The sequence below is a fragment of the Juglans regia genome, chromosome 6 (assembly GCF_001411555.2).
Source record: "Juglans regia cultivar Chandler chromosome 6, Walnut 2.0, whole genome shotgun sequence".
In the NCBI taxonomy this organism is placed as follows: domain Eukaryota; kingdom Viridiplantae; phylum Streptophyta; class Magnoliopsida; order Fagales; family Juglandaceae; genus Juglans; species Juglans regia.
In genome coordinates, this window is record NC_049906.1 from 5,617,098 (window position 1) to 5,638,250 (window position 21,153).

The 21,153-nt window shown below is 36.2% G+C and overlaps 2 protein-coding genes across 3 annotated transcripts; one reads left to right on the forward strand and one right to left on the reverse strand.

Annotated features, from left to right (window-relative positions):
* The first annotated feature begins 3,635 nt into the window (after positions 1–3,635).
* On the forward strand, positions 3,636–5,685 carry LOC109014541 (probable protein phosphatase 2C 72). The gene is made up of 5 exons (XM_018997042.2): positions 3,636–3,872; positions 4,058–4,390; positions 4,503–4,617; positions 4,979–5,202; positions 5,336–5,685. The coding sequence occupies exons 1-5, from the start codon at positions 3,699–3,701 to the stop codon at positions 5,507–5,509; spliced, it is 1,020 nt and encodes a 339-aa protein (XP_018852587.1). The 5' UTR covers positions 3,636–3,698; the 3' UTR covers positions 5,510–5,685.
* Positions 5,686–13,336: 7,651 nt separating this feature from the next.
* Positions 13,337–18,527, reverse strand: LOC109014535. 2 transcript variants are annotated; one of them, XR_004801779.1, is made up of 6 exons: positions 18,157–18,527; positions 16,808–17,088; positions 16,186–16,291; positions 15,416–15,507; positions 14,332–14,475; positions 13,337–13,844 (listed from the first exon to the last, which is right to left on the reverse strand). XR_004801779.1 is itself a non-coding variant. In XM_035691276.1 (5 exons), exons 2-5 carry the CDS (start codon positions 17,065–17,067, stop codon positions 13,584–13,586), a joined length of 771 nt encoding a protein of 256 aa, XP_035547169.1. In that variant the 5' UTR covers positions 17,068–17,088; positions 18,157–18,519; the 3' UTR covers positions 13,337–13,583. The 2 variants fall into 2 exon arrangements, 1 of the variants encoding a protein (XP_035547169.1); XM_035691276.1 differs by lacking the exon at positions 15,416–15,507 and having other exon boundaries at positions 18,157–18,519.
* Between the last annotated feature and the right edge of the window lie 2,626 nt (positions 18,528–21,153).

The window sequence follows — 21,153 nt, forward strand, 5'->3', positions numbered from 1 at the left end:
AAATGACTTATCCGTCCTGCTTGTAATAATTACAGAAGGATCGAATAAGAACTGAATGACTTGTCACCCCCAAAGTAATATATTATCAGCAGTGTAAACTGAGACAAAAAAGAGTTTTAAAACAGAAATCAAGCTACAAGGTGGGATTGGGATTGTTGTTCTGTACCATTATAGAGTTACAACGCTTCCTTCAATTTCTTTCAAATAGGTCGTCTAGAGAGTACAACGTCAAATGTCAAAAAGGATGATTGTGCCTTCTTAATACCAGCTGCTTTTAGGTGGATTGGCCGTTCATAGTCCTAAAAGTGGTATGATAGTGAAAAAGAAAATGCTTATAATTTTTACCCGCGAAAGTATACGTAATGACGTGTCAGCCATAAATATATTAAAAATTGTGAAATTTAAAATTAAAAAAAAAAATTGATAAAATGGGTATTGTAAAATTGTAAGTACACGTAACACTATTCTAATAAAAAATTACAGATTCCTAGAGTATCTTCACGAGGGAGAGATTGTAGGAATATGTTCACAATACTGCTTAACATGACCATTTCAAAAATCGGCAGTGCGCAATATCAAATGATATAAATGTCTTCAAGTGTGTCATTCTAAACATCAGTTTTGTTTTAAGATGGACTGTGCAGCTCAAAGTTCGAGCACATTTGATATCTACAAAGCAAGTAATATAAATTGAATGTTTCATGGAATAAATTTTGAGTTTTATTAAATTGGATTCGACATTTTTTTTTTAAATAAAAAAATGGGGAAGGCGGAACCTCCATAACTGTAAGAGGGTCTTTTTTTTTTTTTTTTTTTTTAAGAAAGGAGGATAGCAACTCCATACTTTATTAAAAAAACCCTCACTAAGGCGAAGGAATCACCATAATTATAACCATAAAAAACCACCAAACTCCCAAAATTCCTAATGCCTAATATAAGCTAAATTCAATCAATCCGTACGTATAAGCCCCTTAAGCGAACTGAATTTTTTAAGCAATCAATTAAAACTTAAACTCCAAATTAGTGTGTATATATATATATATATTCTTGAAAATGATTGGGATATTAAATCATCCAATGGATCGAGAGTTGCATTATGGGGCCAACTCATTAGGTGAAGTATTGCCTTTAGAGAGGCTTTGTTATATATAAAACTTTAAGTACAGCCTTTAATCAAATACTGATCTGAGGCATTATATAAAGGGAATTAACACAATCAGGAAAGCTCAACTCGAAGGATTAATGAGAGCACTCCTAGAAGGATTAATGATATGCATATAAAAGAGTTTTCTAACTGTTGAGGTAGAATCAGACTCTATGATTGTGGTACGATGGATGCAAGGGCAAGGGTGCTGTCCATGGTTTCACAGGGAGTTTTGGGATAAGATCACAGAGGTTAAAAGAAATCTGACTATTTCATGCCACCATGTGTTTCCACGAGGTGAACCAAGTTGCAGACCATTTGGCCAAGTTGGGAGCTACAGGGGAGACAAAGATTTATGGTTGTTGGTCGGATATCCCAAGGAAAGCGTGAGGTCTTAGTTGTAAATTATCAGTGAGTGGGTAGTAAGTTTTTATATTTTGGGTCGAGATGTAACCCTTAAGTGATATTTGTTGCTACGGTTTTCTTCCGTCACAAGTAAGGTAGTTTTATATATATTAAAACAAAAATTAGCTTTAAAAAAAGTTTGGAAAAAAAAAATGGAAAGCTTCAATTATCTTTCAACAACACACATTGCCCTTTCATGTAAGGCTAAAGTTTTTCTACTACTAAAAGGAATTAATTTACTAATTATAAAAAAGAAAAAAAAAGAATTAATTGACTTGTTCTTTTTTCCCCTTATAGAATGCTGTCTTTATCAACTTGCATCAAACTTTTGATTTTCCCATTTTTTTTTATTCTAGAATCATGTTTCAATCATGACAACAAGCACACTTGCTTTGGCTCTGATTCTTTGCGTTATTATTTCCGTTGATGTGGAACATTTTAAGTGCTTCATATGTCAACCACTTAAATGGAAGCCATTGGAATGTGTCATATCAACGAGTGTAATTCAAAATAACAAAATTTAAGATGAAGAGCAACATTTATATATATATATATTTATATATATATATGTATGTATTTATGTATATGTTCTTATGCAAGCAAAATTGAGAAAGTCAACTAAGACAAATGATACGATGATTTGTCCATGTGATGAGCCTTATCGGCATAAAAGAGATCAACCGGCATGACTCATCAAAGGTCAGTCCTTATCCAATTGTAGATGCAAGCACACACTAATGTAGGATGATTATAATACTACTACCTACATTTGGTTGAAAGATTCAGATGAGTTCAGTCTAATTTTAAGTTAATTCTAACATTTAAATACTCAACTCTCAAATTATTAAACTCATATCAATTCAAAATCTCTTTACACATGAGACCCACAATCTTGTAAATAATAGACGTTTGGATTCGAAGATGAGTTGATATGACTTGAGATGGCTTGAGATGGATTGTAAATAGTAATGAGATGAGTTGTGAATAGTAATGAGATTTGTGAGTTAAAGTTGCTGAATAGTAATGAATAGTAGTGAGATGAGTTGAGATGAGCTGAGATCTCTTTCGAATCCAAACGTCTCCGGAGACCCACAACCTTTTTTAACTTCCTATAAAAAGTATTGAACTCATCTTAACATCCAAACACACTTTAAACTCAATTTAGATGGACCCCGCATAACTCTCTCCATTACTCTACTCAACTCACTACTATTCATAAAGAACTGAGTTCAGCTGAGCTCAACATCCAAACACAGCCTAAGACTCGGAATATAAAAACTAACCGATCACTGTATATTGTTTTTAGAGTTTGACCATCTGCATCTTTTCATGAATTTGTCCAAACTTCTGTAGCTGATTCCAACTGCCATAGGGCTTAACACGCAGAGAGAGAGAGAGAGAGAGAGATTCTAATTGTTATGTATCCAATCCCTCTTTCCTGTAATGTGGATGGAACTGGTCAATGGTCAACTGCTATCTTTTTCATCTATTGGTAGAGGTGATCCATTTTTTATTTGTAGATGGAGCCACAAGTGGGTATAGTCTCACATAATCATGCTTTATCTTTGCTCTAAAATTGAATCTCCCTATTAAACTAGTATCAAGGTGAGGCATGACAACATTTAATTGGTTGGTCATATGTTTATGTTTCCTCATGGCAAGGCAAAAAGAAAAAGACGCTTTTACTCTTCCATGGCATGTCCACCCCCCCACCTTTACAATGGGTAATTTTGTAAAACTTGAAATTCTAATAAAAAAATCCTAGTATTTTTTTATGAAATGCACTATCATATTGGTTGATTGTAAAATGGGATGTACAACTGATATCACTATTCATACTTTTTAGGTTGCATCTGACATCTGAGGAGGAACCAACCAATAAAAAATACACCTGACATCACATGCCCCTTCAAGTGAATCTTGGGGCAAGCTAAAATAATACCCAACATTAAAAAAAGTGAGTTATTGGACCCCAAAAGCATGCTTTCAGACCCCTGGGAGCCACTTCTACAGTTCTAATTCTTTCTATATGTATTTTGCTATAACATGCGCACTTTGGGGTCCTTAAACTCATGATTAAGGAAACTGCATCATTAATATTGGACTATAAAAGTAAGTGCAAAACAGAACAAAATCATTTTCAGTTGCAATGGGAATCTGCGGCTCAGTTGCATCCCGGGAGATTCATGATGCTGAGGATTGCAATGAAAATGTGATATTCTTGCAAGGAAATAAAGTTTCTAATGGAGCTCTGGACCTTTGTTCTCTTTACTCTAAGCAAGGGAGCAAAGGACTAAACCAAGATGCTGCCATTCTTCACCAGGTCTGTTAATGGTTCACTCTCAAATTGTATCTATGATCCTTTAACTTTACAGGTTGTTATTAGATTAGAATCAAGCTGGTTTTCATTCCCATGAGAAAAGTTTCACTTCTCAATTTAGTATCTTCTACTGAATTTATTAGTTAAAAGATCCTTTATTGAAACTGCATGTGTTTTTCTGTGGTAAGGGCTATGGAGTGGAAGACGGAGCATTATGTGGAGTTTTTGATGGGCATGGGAAGAATGGTCATGTAGTGAGCAAGCTAGTATGTAACCACCTGCCTTCACTCTTATTAACCCAAAAGAGCTCTCTCTCAAAGATTAATGCAGCAGTAGCAGATGACGATAGTTTGCAAAATCATATGGAGGGAATAGATGATGAATCAATACCAAGCAAGAGTTTCCATATATGGAAAGAGGCTTGTATCAGTGCCTTCAAGGTCATGGACAAGGAGATAAAGCTGCAAGAGAATTTGGACTGCTCTTGTAGTGGAACCACTGCAGTAGTTGCTTTAAGACAGGTAACAAGACCAAAGAATTCTTCCATTTTGTTTCTGAATCTATCTGGAGAAGTTAACTGAATCTTTCTTTTGATTTTCTTTTCTTTTTTTGTATGAATGGAAAACTAAGCAGGGTGAAGATCTTGTTATAGCTAATCTTGGGGATTCGAGGGCAATCTTAGGAATGATGACCGAGAATGGAGTCACGGCCTTTCAGTTAACAACAGACTTAAAGCCAGGCTTACCTTGTAAGACCTCATTTCCTTCTCTACTGCATTGAGAAACTGAGGAAAAAAATCTATATGCAAGTCTAGTTATTGAGACCCCCAACACATCATTGATGTGGAAGGCACATTAGCTAGCATATAAATATATTGGTGTTTTTTAAATTAACTTGCATGGATTCTAAAACAAATAGTGTGTTTACAAACCGGTTTGTGAGTAGCAGAGTTCTCATGAAATTATAGAACCATGGGGTGCTATTTTTCCAGGGTACTTTTCACACCAAGGCTGTTATATATATTATTTTTATTCACCTTGTCTCTACCGAGTTCCCTACTTTCAGATAAATTGCCACATTAGTGATTGATCAATTTCCAATTGACATAGGTGAAGCAGAAAGAATAAAGAACTGCAATGGCCGGGTGGCCGCACTGAAACAAGAACCACACATCCAACGAGTGTGGCTGCCCCACGAAGACACTCCGGGCCTAGCTATGTCACGAGCCTTTGGAGACTTCGTACTCAAAGATCATGGCATCATTGCCATCCCTAATGTCTCCTATCACCGCCTAACTTCTAATGACCAATTCATTATCCTTGCAACTGATGGGGTAAGGGGTCATTTGAATGTAGAACAACCAGTTTTTACATGTTCTAGTGTTCATTCTCCTTTCATTGAACTTCTAGGATCAAGAACCCCTAGAATAACATGTTTTTTCCCCTTTTAATGTATTGAAAATGTAGGTCTGGGATGTTCTCAGTAATGACCAAGTTGCAGCCATTGTGTGGGCTGCAGAGAGTGAACAGGCAGCAGCAAGAGTTGTGGTGGAGGCAGCTACCACTGCATGGAGGAAGAAGTACCCTACTGCAAAAGTAGATGACTGCAGTGTGGTTTGCCTCTTTTTGCAAAAGAAGTAACACTTGTGCCAGTGGACAAACCATAAAAACCTTTCATCCTCTGTAGTGGCCCTTCCTGTATCTGCAATGACCTTTTGGCGAAATTTTGAGTTATTTTACCATTGACAGTGTACTTTTTCAAGATTTCGAAGCCGCCAATATGTGCAATCACTTGTTAAGAAAACAATATGTGTTGAAAAGAAATACCCATAACAATTGCTTTCGACAATAAAACTGCTGGTGCATCATCCGCTTATTGGTTAAGCACCAAAAAGTTATTGAATAATGCAAGAATTTTTTTATAAGTAAGAAACTTTATTGATTGAATGAAACTAGGCACAACCCATGTACACAGGAAGTATACAAAAGAGACGCCTAATTATATTTTAGAAAGCTGAAAAGAAAGCAAGAACTCATGGGCATTCCCTCCCTTTAATACAATAGCAACAAACCATTGAACTAAAGAAAATACAAAAAAGTTCCATAATTCCCCCACAGTTCTCTCCTCGATTTTGAAACACCTCTCATTGTGTTCCATCCATATACACCACAGTAAGCACAAAGGAACCAGCCTCCACGTCGCTGCTAGTTGGGAGCAATGATGATGCCTATTCCAACATGCTAAAAGATCCACCACTCTTGGGCATGACCCAAGACAACCCAGCTCGACTGAAAATACACGCCCATAATTCCCTTGCCACTTCACAATGCAAAAAAAGATGCTCAATTGATTCGCCATTGTTTTTATACATGTAACACCACTCCATCATGATCACACCATGTTTCCTTAAATTATCAGCCGTCAAAATCTTTCCTAAAGCTGTAGTCCAAGTAAAAAATGCAACTTTAGGGGGTACAGGGACTCTCCAAATACCCTTCCAAGGGAACCAAATTGGCTGATGTGCTGCCAGAACTTTGTAGAAAGATTTAACTGAGAATTTTCTGCTCCTCAAGTGTTTCCACAACATTCTATCTCTCACATTTCCTCCTATCTTCTTGGAATAAAGATAGCTGTAGAAACCTGCTATGTCATCCACTTCCCAATCCTGCTCGTTTCTAGATAAGATCATATTACAATGTACATTACCAGTGGCTCCACATATTACATCTGAAACAGCGACCTGCTGATTTGCCGCCAATTTGAAAACACCTGGAAAAACAGAAAATAAGGCTCTCTCACCACAACATACATCAAACCAAAAGCTGATTCTTGTACCTCTTCCATCTTAAAATTAGTGTGTTTTACAAACATCTTCCACCCCTTTCTAATAAATTTCTAGAGGCTCACCCCATAAGTACCCCTACCCTCCTTGGAACACCAACCCCCCCGATCACAACGATACTTCCGATCAATAACCAATATCCACAGCGAGTCCCCTTCCAATTGGAATCTCCACAGCCACTTCCCAAGGAGAGCTTTATTAAAAAAGAACAAATTGTGCACCCCCAAGCCCAACTCCTTTGGACAACACACTTTTTGCCAACTCACTAGGTGAAATTTATGCTCTATTGCTCTTCACCTGTGCCACCCCACAAGAAGGCCCTAAACAGTTTTTCAATCCAATTGGCCACTTCCACTTGTAAAGGGAATAATGAGAGAAAGTATGTAGGAAGATTGGAGAGTGTGCTTTTGATGAGAGTTAGTATCCCCCCTTTTGATAAGTAGAGCCGTTTCCACCCTGCCTATCTTTTTTCTACCTTTTCTACCACACCATCCCAAATATTTTTTACTTTGAAAGAGACTCTCAAAAGAAGTCCGAGGTATTTCATAGGAAGAGATGCCACTTTACACCCCAACAACTCTGCTAGATGGTTGATATTTTCCACCTCCCCTACCAGGACCAATTCTGACTTTTCCAAGTTCACCTTGAGCCCCGAAACAACTTCAAAACACAAAAGAACAACCCTTAAAGCTTGAAGCTGTCCACTATCAGCATCACAAAAAATTAAGGTGTCATCCGCATACAATAAGTGGGAAATGGAAAACGCACCAGTGTTAGTATTACCCACTGAAAAATCAGCAATAAAACCTCCCCTTACCGCCGCCTCCACCATGCAACTCAAAGCCTCCATCACTAAAACAAAGAGAAAATGAGATAATGGATTCTCTTGTCTCAATCCCCTTGAATTCTAAAACAATCCACAGGGTTGGCCATTAACTAAAACAGAACACCAAGCGGATGATACACAATGTTTCACCCAACCACACCACCTATCACCAAAGCCACATCTCCTCAACATATAAATCAGAAAATTCCAGCACACATGATCATAGGCCTTTTCCATATCCAACTTGCAAAGAACTCTAGAAATACCATCTCTCAACTGGCTGTCCAATCACTCATTCACTACCAAAACTAAATCCAAAATTTTTCGGCCACGTACAAAGGCATTTTGAGGCTTGGAAATGATTTTGTCCATCACCAAACTCATTTGATTAGTTAATACCTTCGAAATGATTTTATAGATCTCGTCTACCAAACTAATAGAGCGGAAATCTTTCAGCGCAATGGCACCCTATCTTCGGAATGAGTGCAATAAAAGTAGCATTGAGGGACTTCTCAAACTTGTGACAAGAATGAAACTCATGGAAGATCCTCATCACATAATCCTTCACTATGCCCCAACACTCTTGAAAAAAAGCCATAGAGAAACCGTCCGGCCTTAGGGCTTTATCTTTACACATACCTCTCACCACCTGCTGCACTTCGGACTCCTCAAATGGTTTCTCCAACAAACTCGATGCACTACCATCCAGCTGTTCAAAAAGTAACCCATCCAATTTAGGTTGTCCAAGCACTCATTCGCTACCAAAACTAAATCCAAAATTTTTCGGCCACGTACAAAGGCATTTTGAGGCTTGGAAATGATTTTGTCCATCACCAAACTCATTTGATTAGTTAATACTTTCAAAATGATTTTATAGATCTCATCTACCAAACTAATAGAGCGGAAATCTTTCAGCTCAATGGCACCCTATCTTCGGAATGAGTGCAATAAAAGTAGCATTGAGGGACTTCTCAAACTTGTGACAAGAATGAAACTCATGGAAGATCCTCATCACATAATCCTTCACTATGCCCCAACACTCTTGAAAAAAAGCCAAAGAGAAACCGTCTGGCCTTAGGTCTTTATCTTTACACATACCTCTCACCACCTGCTACACTCCGGACTCCTCAAATGGTTTCTCCAACAAACTCGATGCACTACCATCCAGTTGTTCAAAAAGTAACCCATCCAGTTTAGGTTGCCACACCTCCGTCTCTTTGAGAAGATCTTCATAATAATTCTCTATGTAGTCTTGAATATCCGTTGGAGATTGATGCACCGTATTGCCAAATTGAATCACCTCAATCACATTAGTACGCCTGTGGGAGTTTGCCATCTTGTGAAAGAACTTAATACATTTCTCACCCTCCTTCAACCACGTCACCTAGATTTCTGACGCCAAGAGATTTCTGATGCTAAGAGATTTCTTCCAGCAACAAAACTCTTTCTATTTCGAACGCCACCTCAATTTTTCTCAACAAAGACTCCTCACTAATCTCCCCTGCTTCTAGAGAATTCAACTCGTTCTACAGAAGACTCTTTTGCTCATCGGTATGTCTAAAAGTCTCAATATTCCACTTCTTTAAATCCAGCTTGAGAGCTTTAAGTTTACCTGCCACAATAAAACTAAGGATGCCATGGAAAGAGTAGGAGGCCCACCAATTCCTCACCTTCTCCTCAAAACCGACCGTATGGAGCCACATATTTTCAAATTTGAAATATAGCATTCCCCCATGAATACTGCCACAGTCTAGCAAAATGGAAAAATGATCCGAACATACCCGAGGCAAGCACTTTTGGCTTAGGTCCGGATAAAGTGTCTCCTAAGAAGAAGAGACTAGAAACCTATCCAATCTTGACCCCCTCTACTATTCGACCAAGTGTAAAACCCCCCTACCAAAGGAATATCAATCAAATTGAGATAAAAAATCAGCTCCGAGAAATCTTCTATTGCCCGTGACAAAGAAGTAGTTCCCGCCCTCTCACAAGGAAAACGTACCACATTAAAATCCCAGCACACAACCCAAGATAACTCCCAAATATAATACACTCCTGCTAGCTCCTCCCATAGCAATCGTCTATCTCTATCCCTATTAGGCCCGTACACTTTCGCAAGAGCCCACCTCCACCCATCCACAATATTCTTGAAAGAGATGGCCACTAAATAATTCCTAATGCAATCCGCTACTAATTCCACCACTCTCATATCCCACATCAACAATACCCCTCCAGAAGCACCTAATGATGCTAAGAAACTCCATCCCACAAAAGAACAACCCCATAAATGCCGGATAATATTTCTGTCAACATGACTCAACTTTGTCTCTTGGAGGCATACAATATCAACTTTCCAACTAGGAATGAGGGAACGAATGCGAAGTCGCTTATTAGTATCGTTAACCCCCTAAGATTCCAAGATAAGATTTTAGGCTTCATAAGAAAAACTGCTCCCCCTCCCCTTCAATCTTTCCCTCCCCACATTGCCCTCCTTATTATCATAATTAATAGAGCACAACAATATTTTCAACTCTTTATCTTTTTAAGCAACAGACTTTACTGCCGTTAAACGACCATTTTCAATAGCAACTAAAAGAGCATTGAATTGCTCTTGATAGCCTACACAAGAAATCCCCACACACTCCTGCAGCTCCGCCACCTTTTTCAACACCCAATCCACTGAGTCAAGAGCTAGATAAGATGGGATAGCACATAGCGCGGTAGGACTGCCCACCAATGTTTTGAATACCGTACCGGACGACGTACTTGTCAAGGTACTGGAACGAAATATTTCGGTACCGGTATCGTTTCGGGATAGCGTTTCGGGATAACGTTTCGGGATAGTCGATATATAAATAAATTATATATATAAATATATATTTCAAACTTATATTTCAAAATAATATTTTATATATAAATAAATTATATATAAATATATATATATATATAAATTGTAAATAGTCTAGTCTAAATTAGGGGTTAAAAAATAAATTTGTAGTTTGAAAAACGAAAAAAAAAAAAAAAAAAACACAGGCCGAAATATCGGCCAGTACCGGCCGAAATATAGGCCGGTATAGGCCGAAATTTATTTAGGCCGAAACGGCCGGTACAGTCCGGTACGGCCGGTATTTTGGCCGGTACGGAACACATATAGATAGTACCTGTACCGGCTGGACGGCCGAAACGAAAAATTTCGGCCATACCGGCCGGTACGGTACGAAATTAAAAACATTGCAGCCCACCTCATTCAGATGCCTATAAGAGCCACCCACGTACGACTCACCCAGAAGTACCTCACGACTGCTTTTCTCATTGCAACCGTCATCCTCGGGCTGCTCTCTCGACAGAGGCAGTTCCCCCATCCTTGGGACAAGATCCCCCAATGAGAACTTCAATGGAAGCCTGCTGATCTCCCCATCAGAAAATTTCCCCCCCAACGTAGACTGCTCTAAACTCCCTTTCCTCGAAATTCTCAACTTCCTCCCGGCGATGGGTCATTAACGACCCACCAAGGTGGTCGATGGCGATCGGCAACCCTTTCTGTGCCGGGACTAGGTCTGCCTAACCACCTATCGACAGCTTGGGGAGGGGACAACACCCCTGAGCCGATATTTCGGGTGAGGGCCGAAATTTCTTTTTCCAAACCTTCTTTGGGCCTGGGCCTTGGCCTAGCCCATCTACACCAGCTTGCCCAACCTGTAGAGGCCCCGGTAAGCTTTGGCCCAAGCCTAAGCCCACATGCGCTACATCTTTCCGCTTACACACCGTTTCAGCCATCTGATATTATCAGACAACAGCCTCACCTGCTTTTCCATTTCAACCAACACGAGAAGGATGTTTTCCTCATTCAAACCCACTGTAGCCCTGCCACCCTCCTCATGACTTTGTGCAATTAGGGGTGATAAACGGTCCGGTCGGACCGACCGGACCGGACTGGACCGAGACTTAGACCGGTCCGGTCCGGTCCATATTTTAGAGGATCGAAAACATTCGGTCCGGTCCACAGTCCACGGTTTTTTCGGACAGGACCGGATCGGATTGGACCGAATGAAAAATAAAAAAATATATTTTTTTATATATATTTTATATATAATAATTGTACAATTAACAATATAAATTTTTAAATATATTATTAATACTTTTTAATATTCTATAAATTAACAATATTTTATATATATCTTCATCTAACCTATCACTATTAACAATATAAAATTTTAAATATGCTATTAACACGTGTTAATATTCTATGAATTAATAAATATATAATATCAATTAGTTAATTATATAGTAATTATATAAATCAATAATATAATTTTCATCTAATTTATTATCATTGACCATATAAAATATTTTTTTATTGAGTTTGTTACATAATCCACATTAATAAGTCACTTAATTTAATTTAGTATTTTAAATAAATTTTTTTATTAATTATTAAAAAAAAAAAAGGCCGGTCCGGTCCTTTTGGGTGTTCGGTCCGATCCGGTCCGGAAAAATGATGGACCGCCGGACCGGACCGAACCGTTTGCAGCCCTATGTGCAATCACCGAAATGTAAGAACCTCCTGTTCTTAGCAGACCTGCCCTATCTGCTGGTTTCATTGCTCGAGGCATCTTGAGAGCCATACGACCATGTGGAAGACTTGAGCAACGTCGTCGAAGGTGGAGGCAGCCATGAAATCACTCCACCTTTGCCTCTGTCTTTCTCACCCGAAACAAAGGATGAGGCAAGAGCTCCTTCAAATTCTCTCCAAAATTCCTCCATCCTTCGCCCTACCTCCCTACCAGTACCACTATCAGATCGTGCCTCTTTTCCTGTCCAAACTCCAATAAGGAGAAGAACCTGCCATGATAGTTGAGATGTCTCTGCACCACAAGTACTTAATTCCCCCTTCTACGAGTTCTACGAAAATCAAAGGATCCTCCAAAGGCTATACATCATGGTTTTCAATTTTGTACCGTACCCGAAAAAAAAAACTGAAGGCTGAAATGTATGCCGATACAGGCCGAAATTGAGGTTGGTACGGCCGAAATTGAGGCCGGTATAGTCGAAATTTTTCGTATCGGCCGCTAGACTGGTACATGTACTCCATACGTTTTGTACCGATTCAAATACCGATCGTACCGGCCTCAATTTCGGCCTGTACCGACCTATAGTTCGGCCTTCATTTTTTTTTTTTTCAAACTACAAGTTTTTTTTTACCTCTAATTCAGATTAGACTATTTATAATTTATATATATATGTATTTATATATAATTTATTAATATATATACTATTATTTTGAAATATAATTTATATATATTTATATATATAATTTATTCATATATCGATTATTCCGAAATGATATACGAAACGATACTGATACCGAAATATTTCGTTCTAGTGGCTTGACCAGTACGACTTCCGATACGGTATTGAAAACATTGCTATACATTCCTTCACCTTTGCAACCAACCATACAAAAGCTTTTTGATCAATGGAGATATACTACACAACCCGACAGCTCCTCTACGTGATTCTCTACCACCTTTCATTTTTCCTCTTAAATTCAAACAACTTAAAATCAATAATAACATTTCTACATAACCCCATCGCAACCAACCACCACTCCAAAAGAAAACAAAGCACTAGAAACCACGATACTCTAAATGCCATTAACGTAGCACCATCGTCGTGGTTTTTCGCATGTGTACGTATAGTCAAGTGTTTAGGAGAGAGAATTATCAACAATTTTTTTTTTTTTTTTTTGGGGGGGGGGGGGGGGGATTTGAGGTTCTTTTTCCAATTTCTAATTCAACAAGCTTACCATGCAACTTTCACAAGATTTGACATTTAAAAAGATAACAAATGCTAATGTAAGTAACGAATACATTAAGAGCTAATGATTAGGAAATGAATTCTTAAATTGAGATTCTATTACACATTTTGTAAAAAAGAAAATTCAAAACGCATTAATACTCTGGCGACCTCCGTCAAACGGGAAAATTAATTGTTGCCTCCAAGGAACACGGCCCATCCCCACCCAAATGGATTGAACATTTTGTTCCAATCAAGCTGCTGCATCATCCTTGGTATCTTGTCCTAGAAGGTCATCATCATATGAGACAGGTATCCTTAACCTATCATGAACAGGTACTCGTTTAATTCCAGTATTCAACTGCTCTTGTTGATTCTGCACATTGGATATGAGCTGCGAACCATCGGACAAACTGACTGCATTCCCATTCATAAATGCATTGGCAGTTCCTTCTGAACCACCGTCTTTCTTTTGCTTTGTTCCTTGCCTAATATTTGGTTGTTTGAATTGTTTCTGCACAACAATAAGGCAACATTAGCTAGCACTTTCTATTCTCTAAAATTATCATGAATGATACAACGATACCGATAATTTCAGGTCCGCAACAATGCAATGCTGCCAGTGAGGGAGAGCTAGAAAGAGAGAATGCACCAAAGTGGCAACTAAAAGCATGGTTGAATGGGAAAGGCACTTCAATTTAAATTTTCAGATGGACTAACATTATATTGTTCGAGGTTCTCACTTTTTTTATTATGCCTATTGGAATTGAGGAATTTGCTTACTTCAAGAAACAATCTCCCATCCCTCCATATGAAAGCAGGGATTATCAGCAAGTCTTTCCAAGGTCCATTTACTTAATTAAACACAGCCTAGAGATAGGCCCAAACATGAACATGATACCTACGTGCAGGTAACTAGGAAAGGGAAAAGATACAGTTAAGCTAAAGCATGGCAATTCATGTTACATAAAAATAAAAATAAATGAACTATAGTTGCACACCTCAAACTCCTTTGCCTTATTCATTATCACTTTATAGGCTTTTGGTTCTCGTGCTTTAATGATGCGCCATAATATGCCACCACCAGTTCGAGAGCGCCTGCCATCTGCAGTCATCTGACCTCCACAAGTTTGAATCGCATCCACCTGAAACTCTCACAATAATTACAGATATCCCAACAGCAGAAGGTACCTACTGGGGGGAAAGTAAAAGAGAACCGAAACAATATTAAGAATCAAAAGACACTCTTTCCAGGTATTAAATACGTCTCCCCTATGAGCAATCAGAATTTCAACTCCTGAACGCATAGAAAACACATACAATATTAAAGATTTAGTGAAAGAAGATACTTCAATTGAGATATGTACTCTTCCTACAATGTAAACAAAGCCAAAGAAATTAGCAACAGAAAATTTCTTGTCAGTTGTCCCTGCGTAGAGCTCAACCATGGTTGCCCAAATAGGCCTTGTGCAACCAGGCAATTGTTCTAAAAGGCGCACATGTTCACCTAAGCTTAGGCAACAGCCTAAGCAGAGAGCAAGGTATAATGTGCATAATGTGTATTATACTCCCATTTAAATTTATATGCACTGCTAACCTTGAAAAAAGCACACAAGCCCCGGAATCTATAGGTTCTTAAATAACTTTTTGTCTAAGTTAATGGTCTGTTTTAGACCTTAAGTCTTCTAACAGCATAATAGAAGATTCAATGGACAGTCGGGAATATTATTTCCTTAGGGGGTGGGGGTGGGGGCAGAAAACCCCACTCAAATGGTCCCATAAATTACCAGTGGAAAGCCCACTAGCGGAGAAAATATTTTAAAAAGAAAAGGCCATAGAATAGCGTACTTAAAAATCCAAAATAAAAAAAACCTTTGGCTACACTTGAAAAATTTCTGATTTATGCCGAATTTTTTTCCGGATCTAAAATAGCAAACATGATTGACACATTTTGAGATTTAAAAAAAAGATTGGAATGTGTTAAGTAGTAATAGATGATGCATGTTTTCAACTCTAACGTAATTGCTTTTTACATGCATACTGACTGATAAAACTAGAAGAAACATACAAATGATATCAACATACACAAATAGCAAATCACGAGGTAGTTTAGCCAGAGGACATCATAGCTCAGAGCACATGATTGAAAGGAGCAAAACGGCTTCTGTAAGAGAAATCTGCAAGGGTAGGTAAACAATACTGAGCGTCAGAAACTAAGAAAGGACATATGGCCCTAAATAGAGTGGATTAGCATTTTCAGCCCTAGGCCGGTCCAAATTCCAGCACAACCAAAATTCTCACCTTTCCTCATATGAGCACGTACATTATGTTCAATGACTCCAAACCATAGGATCACTTTTAAAGGGAGATTGAAAGAAGAGGTAGATAGTTCAAGAAGCACATTGAACTTTAGGGTATACATAAAGTAACTCTAAGTCCACAGTCCATTCACCCAATAACAATCACTTGGTCCAAATACTGAGGCCACAAGCCCAGTGGTATTCAAAGAGGTAGAGTAGAAGGATATAAAAAACCAAATAAATATTTTAGAAGGCTACTGATTAAAAAAAAAAAACAATTAACCACAGCAAAGGCATATAAGTAGTGCAAATAATCTGAAAGGTGACTCATATTTCAAATTTTCTGAAGATAAAGAAAGCAGCAGAAAATAATTATATAGTGAATGGGAAAATTATTACTTCCAGGGTTATATTATATAACATAGCTTCTCTCCATGAGTAGTTAACATTTAAGACAAATGTTTTCTTTACTCAGAACCCTTTGCTGGTTAGCTAATTGATCTAGCATGCATTTCCTATGAATCCAACACTAAATTGAACAAAAGGGTATAATACCTCCTTGACGAGATCGCTTAGTGCAGAAATTCCCAGACAACCAACAGCCGCATATACCATATATGATTTCTTCTCTTTCAGAAACCTACATGTATCTAACACAAACCTGAAAAGAAGAGAAACTAGGAAATTTCAGTACAAAAGCATGAGTGCCTAAATTCTTATAATTGCAATGGAAAAAGATTTAGACGACTACTTGTCAAAAAATAAAAAATAATTAGACAACTGATGAATTTGTCACCTGATGTTTGAAGTTCATTGCCTAAAATGAAACCTCGGGTAACAAATTGAAACTGAGATAGAATAAATATGATGTTTTCTTCCATGATATGAGAGAAAAGAAAACGAATTGCAGATCTATTGGCACTTAACACTTGACAACATTGACCAAATTAAACAAAGGTGCCCAAGATTATTTGGTCATCATGTACATGATTAAAGACAACACGCTAAACCAGTGATCTGAATAAGTTGAAACAACAGTATAATTATTCACATTATCAATACAGAAAGAATTATGCATTGAACCAAGAAGCCATGTCCAATAAGTAATAAATTGTAGAAAGGAGCCTTGTCAATACAGAGCACAAGCATGTTTCTTCCCAGTTCTGCAGAAAGTTACCTGTTTATATCTGTAACATTCGGCCCTGTGCCACCCTTCTTTTTCTTATTCTTCTTCTTACTTGCCCTGCGCTTGTGGTTTTTATTTTGAGATCCTTGACTTACTAAATTCACATCTCCACCACCGCCTAGTACCTTCTCATTTTGGGGATTAGGCTCCAGTAACTCTCCTTCTTCCACATCAAGCATTTCAACATCATCGATGTCTTCTAGGTTATCCTCTTCGTAGATGGCTTCCAATATGTTGTCTCCTCCCTCCATCAGACTAGGGTTTTTGAGAAACTGAAGAGTGAAGTGTGAGGATGAGGTCAAGCTCTAAAAAACTTGCCAAAGTCAAAACGGCACCGTTTTGCTTGAGTGTGGGTACGGGTGTAACCAGTCTAATCCGGTCTGGTTTTAAACAAAATTTAGGACTGAACCGGTATGTACCGGTTTTGCATTTTCAAAAACCGATTACGCACCGGTTACCCCCCTAAACCGGTACTTCCGGTTTTACCGGTTCGGTCATGTTTTCCGGTTTTAATCATCTACCATAAAAAAAATTCTGCCATAAAAAAACTGCTCCCATGTAAAAAATCTGCTGCCATAAAAAATCTGCTGCTATAGAAAAATCTTCTATAAAAATATAAAATCTGATATTAAAAAAAAAAAAAAAAAAAAAAAAAAAAAAAAAAACTGTAACAACAAAATAAACCCTAAATGAGGGGTGTAACCAGTCCGGTTTTGGACAAAATCTAGGACCGAACCGGTATGTACCGGTTTTGTATTTTCCAAAACCGATTCCACACCGGTTACCCTCATAAACCGGTACTTCCGGTTTTACCAGTCCGGTTAGGTTTTCCGGTTTTAACAAAAAACTGCTATAGAAAAATCTGCTATAAAAATATATTGCATGCACCATGTGGTTGGACTACATCATAATTTCATAAACCATAAGTTCCACCAAAGAAACATGATTTATTTACGCTTAAATATAATTATAAAGCCTTCTAAATTATATATGAATCATATGATCATGAATCATGATCTGATCTGTATACATGGAATGGAAAAGGGCTACTATTACTTTCAAATAATTGATGATGGTCCGATGGATGCAATGCAAAATAGATGAAATTCAAATAGAGAATACACACAATGCAAGAAAACATTGTAATGATTCCGGATTCAAATTCCCTACCCTATTATCACAAAACACAATCAACCCAATCGGCAATCACAGATTCACAAAAACCCCAATATCACAAAACCCAATCACAAAAACCCTAATATCACAAAACCCAATCACAAAAACTCTAATATCACAAAAATCATAGTAGGCTAGTATGTAATTTCAAAAAAAAAACTTACCGTGGGGGCAGAATCGCAGATCGGCAGAGAGACTGAGACAGGGGCCGAGAGTTGAGAGAAGAGAGATTGAGAGCGACGAGAGAGTGAGAGTCGAAAGAGTTGAGAGACGAGAGAGTGAGAGGCGGGAGAGTTGAGAGTGAGAGACGAGAGAGTGAGAGACGGGAGAGTTGAGACTGAGAGCGAGAGACGAGAGCAGAGTCAGTCACGACTCACGGGTACGAGAGACGGAGAGAGTGAGCCACTGAGCGCAGTGCGCACGACGGCACGAGAGACGGAGAGAGCGAGAGGTGAGAGCAGACTGCTGTGTGAGACCGAGACGAGAGGCGGAAATGGAAGTCTGGAACGACGATTCCCGAAAGAGATGAAGATGATTTAGGTTTTCAAATTGAAAACGGCGCCGTTTGGCCTTTGGCCCTTTAGTATTTAATTAAAGTTTAATTATTTTCAATGTGTTTTTTTGTTAAATGATAATTAAAATTTATATATATTTATAATACATTTAATAGACTATAGTGATTTAATATAATATACCATAATGTAATAGTATTAATATTAGCTTATTAATATAGTTATATATTAGTATTAGTTATTGTGATTTAGTATAATTATATTAGTATAACTATAACTATAGTCTATATTAAACTATTAGTATTAGTTAAATAGTTATAAACTTATATATTAGTATAGCTATATAATATATTAGACTAGTCTAATAGTATTAATATTAGCCTACTAGTATAGTTATATATTAGTATTAGTTATTGTGATTTAGTATAACTATATTAGTATAACTATAACTATAGTCTATATTAAACTATTAATATTAATTAAATAGTTATAAAATTATATATTAGTATAACCTATTAATATATTAGACTATATAATAGTATTAATATTAGCCTATTAATATAGTTATATATTAGTATTAGTTATAGTGATTTAGTATAACTATATTAGTATAAGTATAACTATAGTCTATAGTCTATATTAAACTATTAGTATTTGACTATTAGTTAAATAGTTATAGACTTGTACATTAGTATAGTTATATAATATATTAGACTATATAATAGTATTAATATTAGCCTATTAGTATAGTTATATATTAGTATTAGATTATTAGTTATAAACTATATATTAGTATTAGTTATAAATTTTTAGTATTAATTATAAGTATAACTATAGTTTATATTCTATATTAGACTATTAGTATTAGTTAAATAGTCTACAACTATTAGTTATAGACTTATATATTAGACTATTGGTATAGTTATAAGTTATATATTGGTATAGTTATAAGTTATATATTAGTATTAGTTATAAACTTTTAGTAAAAACTTGTAGTATTAATTATAACTATAATCATTAGTCTATATTAGACTATTAGTAGTCTATATTAGACTATTAGTATTAGTTATAAATTTTTAGTATTTAGTATTAACATTTTACGTAATAATTTATAAATTATAATAATAAATTATTTCATATATGAATATATAATTATATATATTATATATAAAAATTTCACATAAAAATTTATAATTATACATAATATATAAAACTTATATATATTAATATATATAATATTTTGTATAAAACTTATATATACAATAATATAAATATTATTTTTTATATATATTTTTTATTAATCGGTCCGATCCGGTCCGAAAAATTCTTAAAGCGGAACCGGCCGGTTTTCATATTCTAAAAACCGGTTCCGGACCGGACCGGTTAACCGATCCTGTCTGGTCCGATTTTCCTGTTTGAATTTACACCCCTATTAATATGTATAATGCTGAATATCAATTTTTCAATTGATATCCTTGATTATTGTCAAAATAACTCAAAGATATTTGACTCAAAAGTTGTGAAAAGAGTGACATGTTATTTGTAAAAAATTAAAAACTTAGTGTTACCTTTAGAAAAACTGATGCTCTTAAGGTAACTGGATATTCAGACTCTATTTTTGTGGGATTGCTCAAATGTTTCTATATAGTTATAGTTATGTATTTTGCTATTTAGGATAGTTATTTTATGGAAAAGTAAGAGGCAAATTTTTTACTGTTTCATGTGCAATAGAAGTTGAGTTTGTAGCATGCTTTGAGGCCACAGTGTATAGTATACGACTGATAAAATTTATCTTGAGACTTAGAATTGTTGACTTTATAGCCATCCTGTTAAGAATGTATTGTAAAAATTATTCACATTATTTTCTCCGAATAATATATTTAATAAAGTTTTAAATACCTAAATATTAAAAAGAAAGTAAAGAAATAAATAATGTTCATATAATATATCAATATTGCGTTCATGATTGCAATTTAATGAACATGTTGAAAATGTGGGTCTTATGCTTATATCCATGATATAAACATGTTAATGAAATCATTGAAATGTTGAGTATTTTTTTACTAAACATTCAGATTCTGCATTAAACTGTAAGAATTAGGTATATGTTCTAATTGTTGTTATTTATTTTCATTAATTATAGAAAATCAAATATCTCAATATTATTGTTTCATGTTAAAATATTTAACAAAATCCACTAATTATTGTTGTTATTATTTACGGATTGCAATGCATATTGTCACCTCTAGGTTACACGTTGAAGTTGTTTTGCATAAGAGAGTTTGATCGGGGGATTGTTTGATGGACTTGGGACGTGGGCCTGGGCCGGGTTACATAAAAAGTCAATGTAGATTACCCCTACAGGGAAAACAACGTCAATCCAAAAAAATAAAAAAATAAGAGAGGCGAATATAAAAATAATTAATATTACTTATAATTATAAAATATATAAATATTATGTAATTAATTAAATTTATTATTAAAAAATTAATTTATTTTTATATAAATTATATATATATATATTTTTTAAAATGATTACATAATATTTAAACACTCACCTATGTAATAATTATTTTTCATACAAATAGGTGTGCGGATAAAAAGTTATTGTCAATATCATTTAATAAATGCATTGTTGTTTTCATGTAC

Excerpts from the sequence above, each read along its gene's own strand:
- LOC109014535 (XM_035691276.1), bottom strand. The coding sequence starts at position 17,067 with ATGGAGGGAGGAGACAACATATTGGAAGCCATCTACGAAGAGGATAAC. Across the intron at positions 16,292-16,807 it reads AATGTTACAGATATAAACAG|GTTTGTGTTAGATACATGTA; the intron begins GTAACTTTCTGC and ends TCTTCTTTTCAG. Across the intron at positions 14,476-16,185 it reads TAAGCGATCTCGTCAAGGAG|GTGGATGCGATTCAAACTTG; the intron begins GTATTATACCCT and ends TGAGAGTTTCAG.
- LOC109014541 (XM_018997042.2), top strand. The coding sequence starts at position 3,699 with ATGGGAATCTGCGGCTCAGTTGCATCCCGGGAGATTCATGATGCTGAG. Across the intron at positions 4,391-4,502 it reads CAGTAGTTGCTTTAAGACAG|GGTGAAGATCTTGTTATAGC; the intron begins GTAACAAGACCA and ends AAAACTAAGCAG. Across the intron at positions 5,203-5,335 it reads TTATCCTTGCAACTGATGGG|GTCTGGGATGTTCTCAGTAA; the intron begins GTAAGGGGTCAT and ends TTGAAAATGTAG.